This window comes from Triturus cristatus, chromosome 8 (genome assembly GCF_964204655.1).
Source record: "Triturus cristatus chromosome 8, aTriCri1.1, whole genome shotgun sequence".
NCBI lineage: Eukaryota > Metazoa > Chordata > Amphibia > Caudata > Salamandridae > Triturus > Triturus cristatus.
Genome location: NC_140591.1, coordinates 1,562,731,130 through 1,562,747,416, shown reverse-complemented (window position 1 = coordinate 1,562,747,416; position 16,287 = coordinate 1,562,731,130). Strand labels below are relative to the sequence as shown.

General features: G+C 41.1%; 1 protein-coding gene across 1 annotated transcript in view; it reads right to left on the bottom strand.

The window, feature by feature from the left end:
- Positions 1–1,933: 1,933 nt before the first annotated feature.
- Positions 1,934–16,287, bottom strand: part of LOC146806150 (olfactory receptor 51E2-like) — a 37,976-nt gene continuing 23,622 nt past the window's right edge. The window contains exon 3 of the mRNA XM_085620595.1: positions 1,934–3,398. Coding sequence (XP_085476721.1) covers positions 2,405–3,355 — 951 coding nt within the window. The 5' untranslated portion in view covers positions 3,356–3,398 and the 3' untranslated portion in view covers positions 1,934–2,404. The remainder of the gene's footprint in view (positions 3,399–16,287) is intronic.

The window sequence follows — 16,287 nt, the reverse complement described above, 5'->3', positions numbered from 1 at the left end:
GCTAATGTTCTCAAAGTCACTGGTTGCTACAAGAGGTCTTCATAGAACAGCATATTTCTGATTAATCTGTTCAGCTTCCTATACTAACTCTTGGAATATTCCATGACTACATCATGACTACATCAACCTTCCTTCCATAATGCAGCACCACCTTCATAGTCAAAGACAAAGACATTTCAGTCACCAGATATGTCATGGGATGGCTGAACATTGAATTAATTCAGGCCTTCTCCTCTCAAACAGTATTTAAGTAAAGAAGGTTTCATTTTTGGGGTGCAGCAGTTTCCTTCCAATACATCCATGTTTTCTAAAATACCTCCTACTTTTTTACCTCATTCCATGGGAGGCATCCCAGCAGAAGGCAGGAATGAAAGGGGAGGTGAAATGATTGACATGATGGAAAGAAGACAAAATAAGTATAACATTCCTCCAATAAAACAGGAGTGCAAAATTCTGTATTTTTTAGTTCACAATATATTTTTAAAACATAATGGTCAGTGTGTTTATGTCATATCATTTTCATAATGGTATGAATACAGGAGTCTAAATACTATTATATTTATGGTATGGCTAATACAACAATAAAATATTTTAACACAAGTGAAACGAGGAATACAATTAATTACACATTCAACTACTGTGAAACATCAGTATTTTAATGCATTCTCTAATACAACATGAATGTGCTAACATGATATAAAGCTGATGTCTCACATGCACTCAGGCACTAAGTGAACCACCTCTGGTCCCCATGTTTATTATAGGCAGAATAATTACTGCTAGTTAGAAGTGACTTCAGTTTTCAAGCTCATCATATCTTTAAAATGCCTCTTGAGGCACCTGGTGAAGTGCCCAATAGTAGAAGTGATAACAATTCCTTCCAAATGGGCATTGTACCCATTGCATTTGATGTGCTGCCAAAACTTGCAAGAAAGATTTGTGAAAAATGAATCTGAAGTATGAGAGAAATAATTATACCCTCCAGTCTCAAGTTATTGATAACAACCGTACACTCCCCTGAGCGGTATCTGACCTGAGTTAATAACGCATATCATCGCCAGCTCCAATCCAGGGTCAGAATGAATAATTGTTTGCCTTTAGTTACAGTGGTGGCTGCTTCAATTGCTTAGTGGAGGGGCTGCACACCTAAAAATAATTAAAATTCCACTTACCTGCTGCTCCGACGGCCAGTGCCTTGCTTCTCTCCTCTGATCCTGGACTCCGACTGCACAGGCTCCTAGATGCAAAATCTCAGTGCTTATCTCATGTTGCGAATACTATTCCCAGTGTGAGGGAAGTGCTCTTTTTGACACTCAAACAGTGCATTGAATCCTTGGGTGTTTTTCCAACCTTGCTGTGACACACAGCTGGGTTGGAGAAATGTAAGTGCCCATGTGTGTTTGGCTGGCCTAGGATGCCTGGCCAAACACACATGCGCACTTAAAAGGGCCCACCAATCCTCATGCCTGTTCAACAGGATTGGGCCCCGCTGAAGATTCGTATTGTCAGGTGTTAGACAAAAATAAAATGATAATAAAATGCTTTTATTATCATTTTATTTTTTCTCTTTTAGCAGGGGGGGCAGCGCTCCTCCGCCATTATGGAGGAGCTGCCCCTGTTTAGTTAGCTTTCCTGAAAGGTGGGCCAACCAGGGCACTGAATTGGGCCCAGACCATTGCACATTTGGTAATGTTTTGTACTTTCTACACTCTCCCCAGGAATCTGTTTCTGAATTGATACCCATCCTAAAAGCAGCCCACTTTACCCAGTAAGGCTAGCAATGCTGTCCCTCCTCATGCTTGGGGAGGCTCGCACTCGCGTGAATGTAGGTTTGTTTTAGGCAGCATTGTCAAAGTGCGTGAGGCTTGGCCTTATTTTCATTTTACTTGTGCTTGGGTGTGATATCTGTGTTTTTCATTTGTTGCTATAACTGTTGTCATCATTTTTGTGGGAGAGGGAGAGATAGCATTCCCATGGGTGACCGGTTGTGTGCTAGTGCTCATTGCACTATGGCTATGCACGTTCGTATATTTTACCTGGTATGACACCTTTGTCCTCCCAGGCTGGTAACTTGCCTGAGAATGTTTATTGTCTTTTGCTTACGTACTTCGACCTTCTCTCCGAATGTTGCTTGTATATTTTATGATATCACTGTCATGTATTGAGTTGTATTTGTTTTTATGCATCTTTCATGGTGATACCCATTTCAATCCAATGAAGAATTTTACTTCTACCAAGAAGTTTATTACTTCTACTATCTGTTCAACACAATATCCATAATACCATAGAGAGATACATAGTTTGCACTATTTGTGATCACAAAAGCAGGCATGTAACCTTTGTATAACATGATTTTGTTGGCTTAACAGTGTATAACAATATTCCATAGTAGAGGTTTGAAGTGTCAGAAACAAATGTATCTTCTTTGTTGGCACAAATTCATAATCTTCATTCTTATCTTCTTTGTTTTGATACTGTAAACTATAGGGTTCAGAACAGGGGGCACAAAGAGGTAAATGTCCCCCATCACAATATGGACTGTGGGAGATGAGCGATCACCAAATCGATGGACTACAGATAGTCCTATCAGCGGGATATAGAATATCAATACTGCGGAGACATGGGATATGCAGGTGTTCAATGCTTTCCAGCTCTCCTTCCCAGAGAGGCCACCCACTGTTTTTAGAATCATCACATAAGACAAGAAAATGAGCAGTGCGTCCACCCCCATGACAAAGAGAATAGCGGCTAAACCATAGACAATATTGGGTGTGGTGTCTGCACAGGCAAGCTTCATCACATCTTGATGGACACAGTAGGAATGGGAAAGAACTTTGCTTCTACAGAATGGCAATCGTTTAATTAGAACGGGTAGAGGGGCGAAGAACATTGAACCTCTGAGGATAGATACTATTCCAATGAATGCTATTCTCTTGTTTGTCAAGATGGATGAATGCCTCAGTGGATTACATATAGCAACATAGCGGTCAAAGGCCATGGCCAGCAAGACAGTGGATTCCATCGCTGACAATGAATGGATCAGGAACATCTGGATCAGGCATCCATTGAAAGAAATTTCTGTTACATCAAACCAAAGGAGGATCAATATCTTTGGCATGGTACTAGATGATATGAGTATATCGATGGCGGCCAGCATTGCAAGAAACAAGTACATGGGCTCATGGAGGCTCGACTCCACCTTTATAATGTACAGGATGGCACAGTTTCCTAAGATGGCAAAGGTGTACATGCAGCACAGGGGGATCGCGATCCAGGTGTGAGAAGATTCCAATCCCGGAAATCCTATCAGGATAAATGTGGCTGGGTCATAGCCACTTCCATTAAATGTGGTCATGATGAACTGGAAACGTTTTATGGTTATTCATTCATTTCATTTTCTGAAAATAAAAATACAATTATCCACATGACAAAAACCAAGTAAAGGTTACAGAAATACATTAACTTGAGCTCCGCAGGCATAACCCAAAATGTTACCCCAGAATTCTTTTAACAGAAGGCATCCATAAAAATGTTCACACTCTGGTGGTGTGACAAAGTCAATTGACAATGATATTGGAATCAAAAGTAGAATTTGGATGGAATGTAACTGATCTTCCACAACACTAAAATACAGCTACTCACAAACTCACTCGGTCAGGAGAGATTTCTACAATGCAGCAGTGCTCTCGTTGTGGTAGCATCACCATGTTTAAGGGTTTAGGACCCCAATAAGATGGAAAGCAGTGAGGTGTCTACCAAAAATGGAAGATGTTCTGTATGGCCACCACTAAGTTGCCCATTATTTAGAAGGTCAGGAACTGCTGTGTTTCTGATGGCAAAGCAACCATTGCTCCATTGCTGCAAAGTATCAGAGTGGTCACCATAATGTGGGTGTTGCCTGTGAGCCCAGCTTCACAGTGTTTTTTCCTGTCCAGGTCTCTACCACGCGTAGCATCGTGGGCTTGAGTACTCAGAAGCAATCAGAGACTTTTATTTTCATAAACAAGCCATTGGATGACTAGTCCTGTGTGCCACCACGGCGTGGCAGACCAACCAGCAATTACCATTTTCTTAGATAGAAAAACATTTGGAAGTATGTGAACACCTACACGGTTCAGTGACTAAATATCGAGGGACAATGCCCAAAATATCGACTCCAAAATATAGAAGTACAGAATATAGAATCCCTATCTACAAACAGGTCAGTACTAAAATATCGATTCCAAAATATAGAATGTTAAAATATAGTTAGCCAAAATATCGAATTTTTAAAATGTATAAAAAATAATATAAAAGTAATTACATATTAAAAACAATTAAATAAAACATTCTTAAAAAATTATAAATAGCTTAAAATGTAAAAATAATAAATGTAATGTAAAAAAAAGTAGAGATTTTGTTGGATAGTGAGAACGTAAAAATTACTATTCCCACTCCAGTGAGTGCAACAGTAGGGAAAACGTTGGATAGCGTAGGGGTAAAAATTACTATTCCCACTCCAAAGAGTGCAACAGTAGGGAAAGCGTTGGATAGCGGGAGGGTAAAAATTACTATTCCCACTCCAGTGAGTGCAACAGTAGGGAAAGCGTTGGATAGCATAGGGGTAAAAATTACTATTCCCACTCCAGTGAGTGCAACAGTAGGGAAAGCGTTGGATAGCGGGAGGGTAAAAATTACTATTCCCACTCCAAAGAGTGCGACAGTAGGGAAAGCATTGGATAGTGGAAGGGTAAAAATGACTATTCCCACTCCAAAGAGTGCAACAGTAGGGAAAGCGTTGGATAGCGGGAAGGTAAAAATTACTATTTCCACTCCAGTGTGTGCAACAGTAGGGAAAGCGTTGGATAGCGGAAGGTAAAAGTTACTATTCCCACTCCAGTGAGTTCAACAGTAGGGAAAGCGTTGGATAGCATAGGGGTAAAAATTACTATTCCCACTCCAGTGAGTGCAACAGTAGGGAAAACGTTGGATAGCGTAGGGGTAAAAATTACTATTCCCACTCCAGTGAGTGCAACAGTAGGGAAAGCGTTGGATAGCGGGAGGGTAAAAATTACTATTCCCACTCCAAAGAGTGCGACAGTAGGGAAAGCATTGGATAGCGGAAGGGTAAAAATGACTATTCCCACTCCAGAGAGTGCAACAGTAGGGAAAGCGTTGGATAGCGGGAAGGTAAAAATGACTATTTCCACTCCAGTGACTGCAACAGTAGGGAAAGCGTTGGATAGCGTAGGGGTAAAAATTACTACTCCCACTCCAGTGAGTGCAACAGTAGGGAAAGCATTGGATAGCGGAAGGGTAAAAATTACTATTCCCACTCCAGAGAGTGCAACAGTAGGGAAAGCGTTGGATAGCGGGAAGGTAAAAATTACTATTCCCACTCCAGTGAGTGCAACAGTAGGGAAAGCGTTGGATAGCGGGAGGGTAAAAATTACTGTTCCCACTTCAGTGAGTGCAACAGTAGGGAAAGCTTTGGATAGCGGGAGGGTAAAAATTACTATTCCCACTCCTGAGAGTGCAACAGTATGGAAAGTAATGATTTAATATTAAAATAAGATTAAATTAATTATTAATACCACTAAAAAATTAATTAAAAATAATTAACATTTAATAAAAATCAATTACCATTGAAAAAAAAATAATTACCAATTAATACAAATTAAATACCAATTAATAATTAATTAGCAATTATTTATCAATACATATAAATAAAAATTAATATTTACTTTATTACAATTAATTTACTTCCCACCCAATTCCCCTATAAACCCACAATCCCCTCCCAATAATAAAAAATGCAATTAACATAATTTTCAATTAATCAATTAATAACAATGAATTACCAATGAATAAAAATTAATTGCCAATTAATAAAAAATAATTACCAATTAATAAATTAATTATAAATCAATTAATTATCAATGCATATACATAAAAATTCATATTTAATTTACTATAATTAAATTACTTCCCACCCTATTCCCCTATAAACCCACAACCTGCTATGGAATTAAATTACGCAAAAAATAAATTACATAACATTCATTACTTTAAAAAAATTAAACATACATTACAAAAATAATACATGATTTTAACACATATACTACCATACATAACACTATTTTTTTTTCTCGATATTATGGAAATCTATATTTTTAAATTCGATATTATGGAAATCGATATTTCATACCCCAATTTCAATATTCTGTCCTGTCTATATTTTGGATTCTATATTTTGGTCGTTTACCCACCTACACAGGTATGCGTTAGTGTGTTCACTATCTTTACAATGGCAACTCACCTCAACCCTACTACACTATTGCTCCAGTCCCTAATCTAAAGCCTATTACTGTGGAGAAACTCCAATACCAGTGAATGTTCTGTTGTAGCAAGTCCTCTCTGCTGGAGTAACTGGTCAGGAAAACCTGGCTTATTAGATCAGAATATTCCGCTAATTAATGCAGATTTCATAGCACTTGCATGTACTTAAGCATGTAGTTAAGTGTGCAGACAATAATGCATTGAGTTCTACTAACCAACTAATACAGACACAAGCGCTACTTTAAAAATAGGGACAAATGCAATTTTGGCCCATTTTATCGCTAGCACCAATATTCAGATAATTGCAAATATCAGTCAATCATGTGTTTTCTCATACACTCTCCTCCACTATCTATTCGGTACTACTTGGATGTGTAAAGCAGTGTGCTAGTGGCAACACATGCAAAAGGAATGAAAATGCCATTTACATTTAATTCCCATTTATATGTGAACAGCTAAAAACTGTGCAAAATCACTCCTGATATTATTGTAAATTGGACTTGCACCAGGGTATTTTACTGTGGGATTTTCAATTTCCAATTAAGAGTTTGATAGAAGAACAGGTCAGCACCAAGAAATCCGTATTTACTTTACTACAGCAGTCAACAGCAGTCCTAAAATTAGAAGAGGCTTGGTACATCATAACAGAATAACTTGCGTTCATGCGGCCGACCAATAAAGCAGCAAAATGTCAATCATTTTTAACAGACAAGGCCGCCTTGGTGAACAAACGGCAGGCTTAGGTGGTCTTGCCTGCATACAAATATTTAAAACCTCAACGATATCTGTCGTCCCACTTCTCCAAGTAAAAGAAGCACGGCTTGATGCTAATCAGGCTGGGAGTCTTTCCATCAAAAGACTTAACCCCGGCATGGAAACAGTCCTGCTCCACCACAGAGGGGCCGGTTCCGATCCGGGTCGAAAGGGCACCGAACGCGATCTGGCCGGAAAAACTATGAGCCGTACGTGTGTTTTCTGCCCGACTCATACAGCGGTACGAGCGAGCCAGTACGATGCGAGCTACATGAATCAGAATCAGAATCAGAAACAGCTTTATTCGATTTTAAAAACAAAACCATAAAAGCACACATATATTACATTTCATTCAAAGAAGCAAACTTTGAGGGTTAAAAATATCAACATATTAAAAATAATCTAATTCATGGAGATCCTGAATCTAATAATGGTTTTTAGGAACATTGAGACCGAAGAAATAAGAAATTCATCATCTAACATTTGTAATCTGACCAACGCCACTCTACATTGTCTCAACCCTAACTTTTTTAAAACGGGTCGAAGAATACTTTTTCTAGGTTCTGAATAAAATTTACAGAAAAGAATACAGTGAAGGGAAGATTGAACAGAAACCTGATCACAGGGACAAGGAATAAGTTCCTTGAGCCAACAATTCTTCTCAGGAAAAGTGACCAGTCTAAAAAAGATGTCAGCCCTAAAGCGAGACAACAACATACGAGAATAGCAGCTGGGGACTAGTTTCAGATATGGTTGGATACCTTGGTTATTAATAAGTAGATGATTGGCCATAACAGAGCTCTTGCATTTCTCTGACAACCAGCGTTGCTCTGAGAGGAAATGCAGGCAGATTTGCTTAAGCTTCTTCCTTGAAAAATTCATCATGCTATCTGGAGAGTCAAAGAACTCCGGGTGGTCCAACTCCATAAAGAAGTTCCTTAGGTAATTAAACCATGACATTTTCAGGGCTCCATCCAGGCCTAGACAGTCCTTAATGATATCCCTGTTCAGGCCTGTCTCAGTTCCAGACCAAACTTTATGCCACAGCAAGATGGGCTCCAGTTTGATAAGATCTACAATGTAAGGCACGCCCAGCTCTTGATGACAGGCATAAGAAGAAGTGGACCCCGGCACAGCCAGTAAATACCGCAAAAAAGCATTCTGACAGATCTGAATCTGAATACTTGGGGTGTTCACTATCCCCCAAATTCCTGCGCCATATAGTGCTATTGATACACACTTAGACCTGTAAATATCAAGCAAGACTGGTACCGGGCGACCTCCAACCTTGTTTGAAAAATGTTTAACCGCCCCAATTGCTCGCGAAAATGCTAGCTTTCGGGATTCACCTGCTGCTGTCCAAGTTCCCTTTTTATCAAAAGTTATACCTAAATACGAAAAAGTATTAACAGTCTCGATTTTCGTGTTAGATAAAAATGAATTACAGCTAAGATTCTTCTTTTTTGTGCAGCACATGTTGAAGGTTTTGCTTATGTTAATCTTTAGGCCTCTACTACCCATATATTCTGAAAAGCTAGTAATCGATCTCTGGAGACCGATTTGGGTCCGGGCCATGATTACAGCATCGTCTGCATATAAAAGAATGGGGATATAGGAGTTACCAATTTTAGGATAATCCTGCTTATCTTCCAAGAGGTGAGAAGCGACCGAATTAATGTATAAATTAAATAAAAAAGGTGCTAAAATGCAGCCTTGTCTCACGCCCTTTTCTATGGGAAATTTGGAAGTGCAGTCCCCCTTATCCCCGTAACGTACCCTTGCGCCTGCCTCCCGATATAATTCTCTAATGAATATTAGGAGGTTTGGGTCCACTCCCATATCCTGCATGGTTAGCCAAAGTTTGTTGTGGTTAATGCAGTCGAAGGCCGAACTTAAGTCCACAAATGTTAGAAATAAGTTCTCTTTTTTCGCCTCGACGTATTTGGCTACTAGGAGTGCTAGATTCAAACCTTGCTCTATTGTTCCTAGGCCTTCCCTAAAACCATATTGAAATTGAGAGAGAGTACCTGTATCATTCACCCATATTTGCAATTTGTTAAGTATGACTCTCCCCGCGATCTTCATGAGTGAGTCAAGTAAGGAGATCGGTCTATAGCATTTCGGTAAACTGCGATCTCCTTTCTTGAAAATAGGTACCACGATGGCTTCCTGCCAAGTCTTTGGGAAGCCCGTTTTAGTAAAGCTGTTAAGGACATTGGTTAACAGTGGGGCCCATAACTTACTGTTAGCCTTAAAAACATCTACGGGAATTCCATCCGGACCCGGGGCCTTTCCCGCTGGGCTCTTATTGATGGCTATCAGAACTTCCTCCATAGTAAAATCAACATTTATTGGGTAGGGTACTACATCCTGATTACCTGAGTTTAACCCCCTTTCTGTCTCAGCCTGAAAGTCCTCTGTGTAAAGCTCCCGAAAGAAAGTCACCCAACCCTCTTCCGAGATAGCTGTTACAATAGAGTCTGCTGAATCATTGGGAAAAAAAGGAGCATTCACCGCTTTCCAAAAGGCGGTATTATTTTTAGAGTTACAGGTTTCCCGAAGAGTACTCCAGGCTTCCTGTTTGATTTGTTTTTTCCTTTTTTAACTGCCTGTTGGTAAGCAAGTCTGGCTGATCTAACTTCAACCATTACCCTGGGATCTCTTTTTAGTTGTTCCATTAAATGAGCATGGGTCTTGCTACACTCTCTATCAAACCATCTCTTGGTTTTGTTTGCCCCAGAATTCAGTGGTCTTGTGAGTAGCTTTTTAATTTCCTCTGAGATACTAAAGAATGCATCATTGACTTTAAGAGGCTCAACGTGCTCTGTGAGACAGGTATTAAATTCCTCTTCCTTGGAACGAATTAAATTTCCTAGGAAGGCCACTGGTTCCACTTTGTCCCATTTTAGGGTATAACCGTTCTTCCTTACGAGTTCTAGTCTGAAATCGTAAAGTGTCTGAATCGTAGTGACAGTGTTGTTTTTACCCGTCATTATAGTAAGGGACATACTAAGCGGTAAGTGATCACTCATTGCTACCTCGCATGTTTCAAACGCGAGGATATAATGAAAGTAACGTTTGGATATTAACATAAAGTCAATTGTTGATTTGCAGCCCCGTCCAATGAATGTAGGGTTAAACGGGACTGATGGAGAGCATAGTTCATTCACAAAGCCCAGGTCCAGGGAGAAAAGTATATCGTTAAGGTGTTTTCCCAGAAGTGTATGGGAGAAATGTGTCACAGGAACACCATCCATCTCTCCCAGACCACATACATCTTGGTCACTCAATGGGCATAGGAAGTAGTTAAAATCACCCATCCAGATCACACAACTGTCAGAAAGTTCTTTTTCATCTATGTTTTTAAGGGTCTCAAGTAGTTCTTTAAAGGTCGAGGCCCATAAATCTTTCGGTATATTATTGTAGAAATTTATCAGATTTATGTGTTGTTTGCACCCCAGCGTTATATGCAAGATCTGATAAAAAATGGAATCAGAGAAGAAAGAAATCTTAGTTTCTTTTAAACAATTTGAGACGTAAGTGCAAAGGCCTCCTTTATTTCTCCCTCTCGTAGTGTGTGTAGCTGGCGTGTGGTAGGTACGATAACCATTCATATGAATGGGATCGACCGTCCAACATTCCTGAAGATAAATAATCGAAAACCGTTTTACAAAAGAAACACAGTATATGTCGCCTAACCTGGAAGACAGCCCTGGAACATTCCAGGACAAAAATGTGATAGGATGGCCTATATCGCCCTCTGATGATAAAGCCACAGTAGGAGTTACACCAGGAACCACAATTTCAGAAGATCCACTGTTCGGCAGTGTGAGATGGTCGTTTGTCTCATCACCCGCAATGTTAATGGGGATGGTTTCAAAGTTGTTCTCTAAGGAAGTTGGCAATTGTACATGCCGTGAGTCAGTCAGTGAAGTTGGCTTATCACCGGCTGCGACTTCCCCTACATATTCGGCGGCATTAGAATTTAGGGGTAGTCAGTCGACCATATCCAGACAGCTGTACCTGTTTGACAATGGAATGGTCTCCAGCCAACCTTGACTAAATGTAGGCAGCATACCTCTTTCCCGATTAAAATATGCTTTTGCCCTCCCAGCCTGTTCCCACGTCTTGTTGGTTGGTTGGTAAGTATAAAAATAATCGAGAGGTAGTGGAATGATGTTTGTATTGGGCAGGAAAGGTTGTGCATGCTGGATATATTTTACGGCTTGAGTGTCCCTAAAATTAACAACTATGCAATCTCCCGGTATGTCTTTACTCCTTCTACCCACCCAGCTAACTCTCCGAACAAATAAAATTTTTGTGTGGATATGAGGAGGGAGAGGTCGATTAATGTTGAGCCAATACATTGTTTTATTCCTCAATTCGAGATAAGACTCATTAGATTTTCCTTCCAAGCCAGGTACTCCCGTCAATATAATAACAAAGGGTGAGGATTTCGGGGGGAGATCTAAGATAGGTAATTTAGGAACAACATCTTGAGCAAAAACAGTTCCATTTTCTAGTACATTTTTATCTTGCATAATAACATTATTGGTTTTTGTATTAACTTCCAAATATTTCTGCGGGGGCTTAGCTCCTGTATGTGAGTTTTGGAGGCCACTACTACTTGTTGTATTTTCAATAGAGGCTGTGTTTTCACATTTGTCCCGGGATAATCCCATATACCGATCCGTTATGGGCAAAGACAAGGAGGGAGTAGTTTTCTCTTTTGGGTTGCTTGCAGGTTTGGCAAGAAGAGAGTGTTCGTGAAGCTCCTTAAGTAAATCTGTCTTCAGAGATTGATTGTATTCTAGATTAATAGAGGCAGACTGTTCTAGTTTCTTAAGATGCTCCTCTATCTTGGTAAGTCTATCCAGGATCGGACGGGTTGAATTTTCAAAAACTTCCATTATTTTGGAGTAAAACCCATCATCTAGTTGCCTAGTTAAATCTGAGGTGACTTCATTCAGGGGATGATCAGCAACGCCCAGAGTAATATTAGGCGCATTTGTTATATTTTTATTTTTTGACACTCTGGGTTGACTCCCCTTTTTTGCTTGCGGAGCAGCCTTGTGTTTTGGTTTTGCTCCTAAAATTGAAGCAGTGGAGGAAGAAAGAGAAATAACCTCAGAGATTGCATGTGATTGTGCATGAGTAGAGACACCTTCAGTTTGATTGTTGACAGCATCAGCCGAGGTAGTTACGGACCTAGTAGACCTTCTAGCATCTCTGCACTTATTACTTTCCGAAGTTAAATCCGTGCTGAGGTCTACGCTTTCAGCCTCACTAGTCAAACAGTCAGTTGAAATAGGTTTAATAATGGTTACCCCAGGTGTAACGGATGAAGCGATTTTCCCTAGGGATGAGCGTTTAGTTGTAAAGGGATCCAGCGATAAACGACGCTTAGTAAGGTCTATCTCTCGTTCTAATATATTTGCAGCTCTAACAATAAAATTATCCAGTGTCCCTGCCATAGAAGTACCAGCTACGGTACTTTTGATCCGAGACATTTCTCCCACCAATTTCGATATGATGATCACAATCAAATACACTTAATAAGATGTGGGGGGGGTGGCCCAGCCCAGTGTCTCCAGTCTCGAACGGCCTCAAACGGCCCGCTCTTAGCCCGGTCTTCGCCCCGAGCTTAGTCCCGCGCACGTCCCGCTGGCGTGCGGGAACGAAGTTATGCTATAAAAACAAAGGGGAGGAAAAGGAGAAGCCGGGAAGAGGAGACAGCTGCGCTCACCGCCAAGCAGCCTGGTCCTCGCAGTCCCGGGTTATGTTGGTAATGGTCCGGTAAGTATCGCTCCCAATGCAGCACAGCGTCCAGTGTCCTCGTGGAGTGCCCACAGTGGTCCGACAGCAGTCACAAGCCTACGAGCGGCTACATGAATTACACCGACCGAGTCGTTTCCAGGTCCGAACCGCTCCATACGTCTCGGTCGTAAGCTAAGCGTGGCATGCAATGGATGTGAATTATGACTGAGCCAGTATGATGCACGCGTCGGACAGCCTGTGTGAGCCGGAGTGTCCGGCTCGCAAAAGCTCCCGGAGTCGGACTTCGGGGGTCCGCGTCGGACCCCCCGACACCCGCAGCCATGCGACTTGCACACAGGGGGAGACCCAGGCATGTACGGCGCGGATGGCACCGACGCGTACCCACTGTAGGGGTGGGCACTTGTTCGAGACGTACCCATTCAGTCAATGGAAGCGCATGTACGCATCGTACAACTGGCTCCCATTGACTTCTGTGGGAGTCCGACCGAAACGAGTCCGACAGCATACGTGCACATCGTACTCGCTCGGTCGGACTGTAGGGGTCCAGCTCGGTCGGAAAACACTCCGGATCCGACTCGGTCAGAGTGCTTTCCGACCTGGATCGGAATCGGCTCCAGAGTGTCGACTCTGCGGACACAGTAGTGAAACATTGCTCCACTAGTTGTGCATTTGCCCGGCACTATCATCACTCAGGAAGAAACTACTATATCCATCTCTAAGACACATACAAATAATATCATGTCGGCTGGACGTGATTAGGATACAAGGGGGTTCTCCGGCTCATCAGCCAGCTTGCAAGGCTGTGCATTTTCAGCCCTACTAGCCAAAGATTAGAAAAAAAGTGACTCTGTGAGTTCTCGTTCTGTGTTGCAAAAGGACTGCCACTTGTTTATGACGCTTCGTACTGAGAATAGTCTTATATGTGACCTTCTGGAATTCAAGGAAATGCAATCACTTTAACACTTTAGGCTTCAGGTGCGATAGCATGTCACCACTTGCTGTAGTGGCACCTTAATAAATGACTCAAATCACTGCACATTTTAGAGTTTTTAAAATACTTTTACAAATATGCATATGATTGTGTTAAATCTCTTTTAAAATGTGTGTTAGAATATTGTTGCTGTAACATGTATGAATTTTGTTTCAAGAAACTCACCTGCTGTTCTTTATTGTAATGGCTTTTATTAACCAAACAATAAAGTATTGTTATTTCTAAAATACAAGCATTCTGAAAAAGTAGGGAAAGTAATGTTTAGGGTTAATGGACCTGACTGACAAGGGGAAATCCACATGTGGTGATCACAAGTAGAATTTGACTTAGGTGCTGATCATCATCCAGGTGGCATTCACCAATTCTGGGAAGAAATTTGTGCCACATAGTAGAAGTTTAACACGTCTATACCCCCTCAAGGAAGGGGGAGGAGCATCCTAAAACAGAAATCATAACTGTAAAGTTACTGCCAGTAAATGTATTGTTAGTTTTCTACCACATGCCTCTTGGGGAATTTTTTGTCATGACAGTGGAGATACCAGCTGCTTGGAAGGATCACTTCAAATGGAAAGGACTTGAGGAGCACGCTCTCACCACTATGCAAATTGACCTGATATAGGGTCTCATTGTTTCAGGGAACCCCATTGTAATGCCCAGCAGCAATTCAACCTTCTTCTCCTGCAATTTGTTTCAGAATCAACACTCATGCAAATCTGCACTGCCCCATCCTTCACAGAGGGGCAGATAAAACACATATATCCCTTGTACACCAGTGCCGGCTGCCACGGAATGGGGGTGGTGCGGCGAGGGGCGGGGCGACAATGGATTTTTTTTTTTTTTAATTAACTTACCTTTGCCGCTTCTCGCCTCTCCTCTGTTCTCTTCATCTGCTGGAAAACACTGGAAGCACCCAGAATCCTGTACCCTTCGAGCCATTCATGGCACTGCATGATAAGTCTGAGCAGCCTCTTTGACCACTCAGGCAGTGCCTGTGAGCCTGAGTGAGTTCCCCACTGGGCTGTGCAACACAGCTCTGTGGAGAACATGCTAAGTGTGCATGATGGTTTGGTCAGCCCAAGAGGGCAAGCCAAACCATCATGCGCACTTAGAGGAGTGAAAACCACTCCTCACTCTGCTCTGGTCACAGAGCCCAGCCCCATCCCGACCTGGCTCCGAGTGCCACATAGAAAAATAAAATGATAATAATATCCTCTTCTAATCATTTTATTTTTTGCACTGCTGAAATAGCAGTGGGGCAACGTTCCTCCACCTTAGTCGAGGAAATCTACTAGTGATGTATCTCAATACATGTCAAAAGCATTGTGATTAGCTTGCTTTTGAAATGGTCACAGTGTCACTATTAATCCTCTGGAACTATCCGATGGCCATGTAGTAGAGGGCATCCATTATTTTGACCTTTGCAAGTTTGGCCTACAAGAGGTATGTATGTAGGCGAATTGAGATCCTGCTTCCAGTATGTAAACATGTCAAGGACCATATCAGAAGCAGGGTCTAACAATGACTTCCTCCCAGGAGATGGCAAAGATGTTGATCCCCTGACTGTAAATTCCTTTGCACCATGAGGGCCAAGGCAGCAAAGATATTAACTGTCAAATTGTTGTTTTTGTTTGCGTCTCTCTTTTATATGCTGGCAGGGTGTGTGTCATTGTTGGATGTATTGTGTTTCATTTGTTGATTGACGTCATTTGACTCTCCATTCCCCACCTTGCAGTAGCAGGTGTGTTGCAGGTGTTTATGCCCTGCTGGTATATGTGTTTCATATAAATTGAACCTTAAATTACGTTGTGCTTATGTTTGACATTTGATTTGTTAAAACAAAAATATCAAATTTAAAAAAAAAAGAATTCACAAATAATTGTTCATGTATTTCCCTATTTTTCTCCATGGATTGATAGTGTTATTCCTTGCTTTTACTGTATTTGACTAGATAGTGTTGCAGTCAATGGCCTTGCACATGGCTTGATTGGAGAAAATGTGAGCCTGTAGTTCTACTATAGTAGATGTAGCTGCTACTTTTGGAATAGAAAGTGCTTTACTCTTTTGAAAGAGTTTTTAGGGTTTGTATCTACCTTTCTAAACAACTGTCTTAAATTTCCTTTAATTCCACCTATTTAGTAGTAGATATTATCTACTTTTCAACCACTTTATCCCTCTTTCACAACAAAAATATGGGCTTTCATTTGCTGAACTCACAGCAGTCTTAGGGGAGATCTCTGCACATAACAAATAGGACACTGGAGGCCACAATCTCTAGTTGGATATTTGTCAGTAGCAATGTGAGTACATGAATGAGTACTGCTGGAGTACTACATCCTTGCTCAAAAATGCTTTTTTGAACATGCCTCAAAGTGTGGGGCATTTTCACAAGCGTTATTGACAGGGGAAGGAGAAAATACATGATAATGAAGGTTTTAAAAAAATAGCGA